Below are 576 nucleotides of genomic sequence, written 5' to 3' on the forward strand. Positions count from 1 at the left end.
TGTCGTGTAGTGCCACGTGGAAGTTATTTCTTTTTTGCCTTTTGTTTTGTAGTGGGACCCACTATTTCACGTTTTAAAAGCAAAGCAAAACCTTTGCAAGGCTGTAATCTTAGCAGGAGGGCTTAATGCACTGTCGGAGCTATAGCTCCACCGAAAAGGCAAATCCAAGCTCAAACCGCCATAGCCTCCGGCAATGTCGCCGGAGATCCTGTCGGCGCAGCCACCGCCTTAGACGTGAAATTCGAAGCGAAATATCCGCTCGCGAACGAAAATGCCTCTCGCCTCCTCCGTGCCGCCGCCGCAGAACCTCAAGCACCGCGTCTTCACGTGCCTGAACAAGCTCTCCGACCGTGACACCTATGGCGTAGCCTCCGTAGAGCTCGAGTCCATTGCTCGCGACCTCGAGCCGAGCTCCCTCGGCGCGTTCATCTCCTGCATCCACACCACCGACGCCTCCGACAAGTCGCCGGTGCGGAAACAGTGCGTCCGCCTCCTTGCCGTCCTCTCGGAGAGCCACGGCGACTCTCTCGCTCCTCACCTTACGAAGATCCTCTCCGGCGTCAGCCGCCACCTCCC

General features: G+C 57.6%; 1 protein-coding gene across 1 annotated transcript in view; it reads left to right on the plus strand.

Moving 5' to 3' along the window:
* Positions 1-121: 121 nt before the first annotated feature.
* LOC21392277 (TORTIFOLIA1-like protein 3) overlaps positions 122-576 on the plus strand; it is a 4686-nt gene continuing 4231 nt past the window's right edge. Inside the window, exon 1 of the mRNA XM_024167016.1 lies at positions 122-564. Within this exon, the coding sequence (XP_024022784.1) occupies positions 272-564 (293 nt within the window). The 5' untranslated portion in view covers positions 122-271. The remainder of the gene's footprint in view (positions 565-576) is intronic.

Source organism: Morus notabilis, unplaced genomic scaffold (genome assembly GCF_000414095.1).
Source record: "Morus notabilis unplaced genomic scaffold, ASM41409v2 Scaffold1169, whole genome shotgun sequence".
Classification (NCBI taxonomy): Eukaryota; Viridiplantae; Streptophyta; class Magnoliopsida; order Rosales; family Moraceae; genus Morus; species Morus notabilis.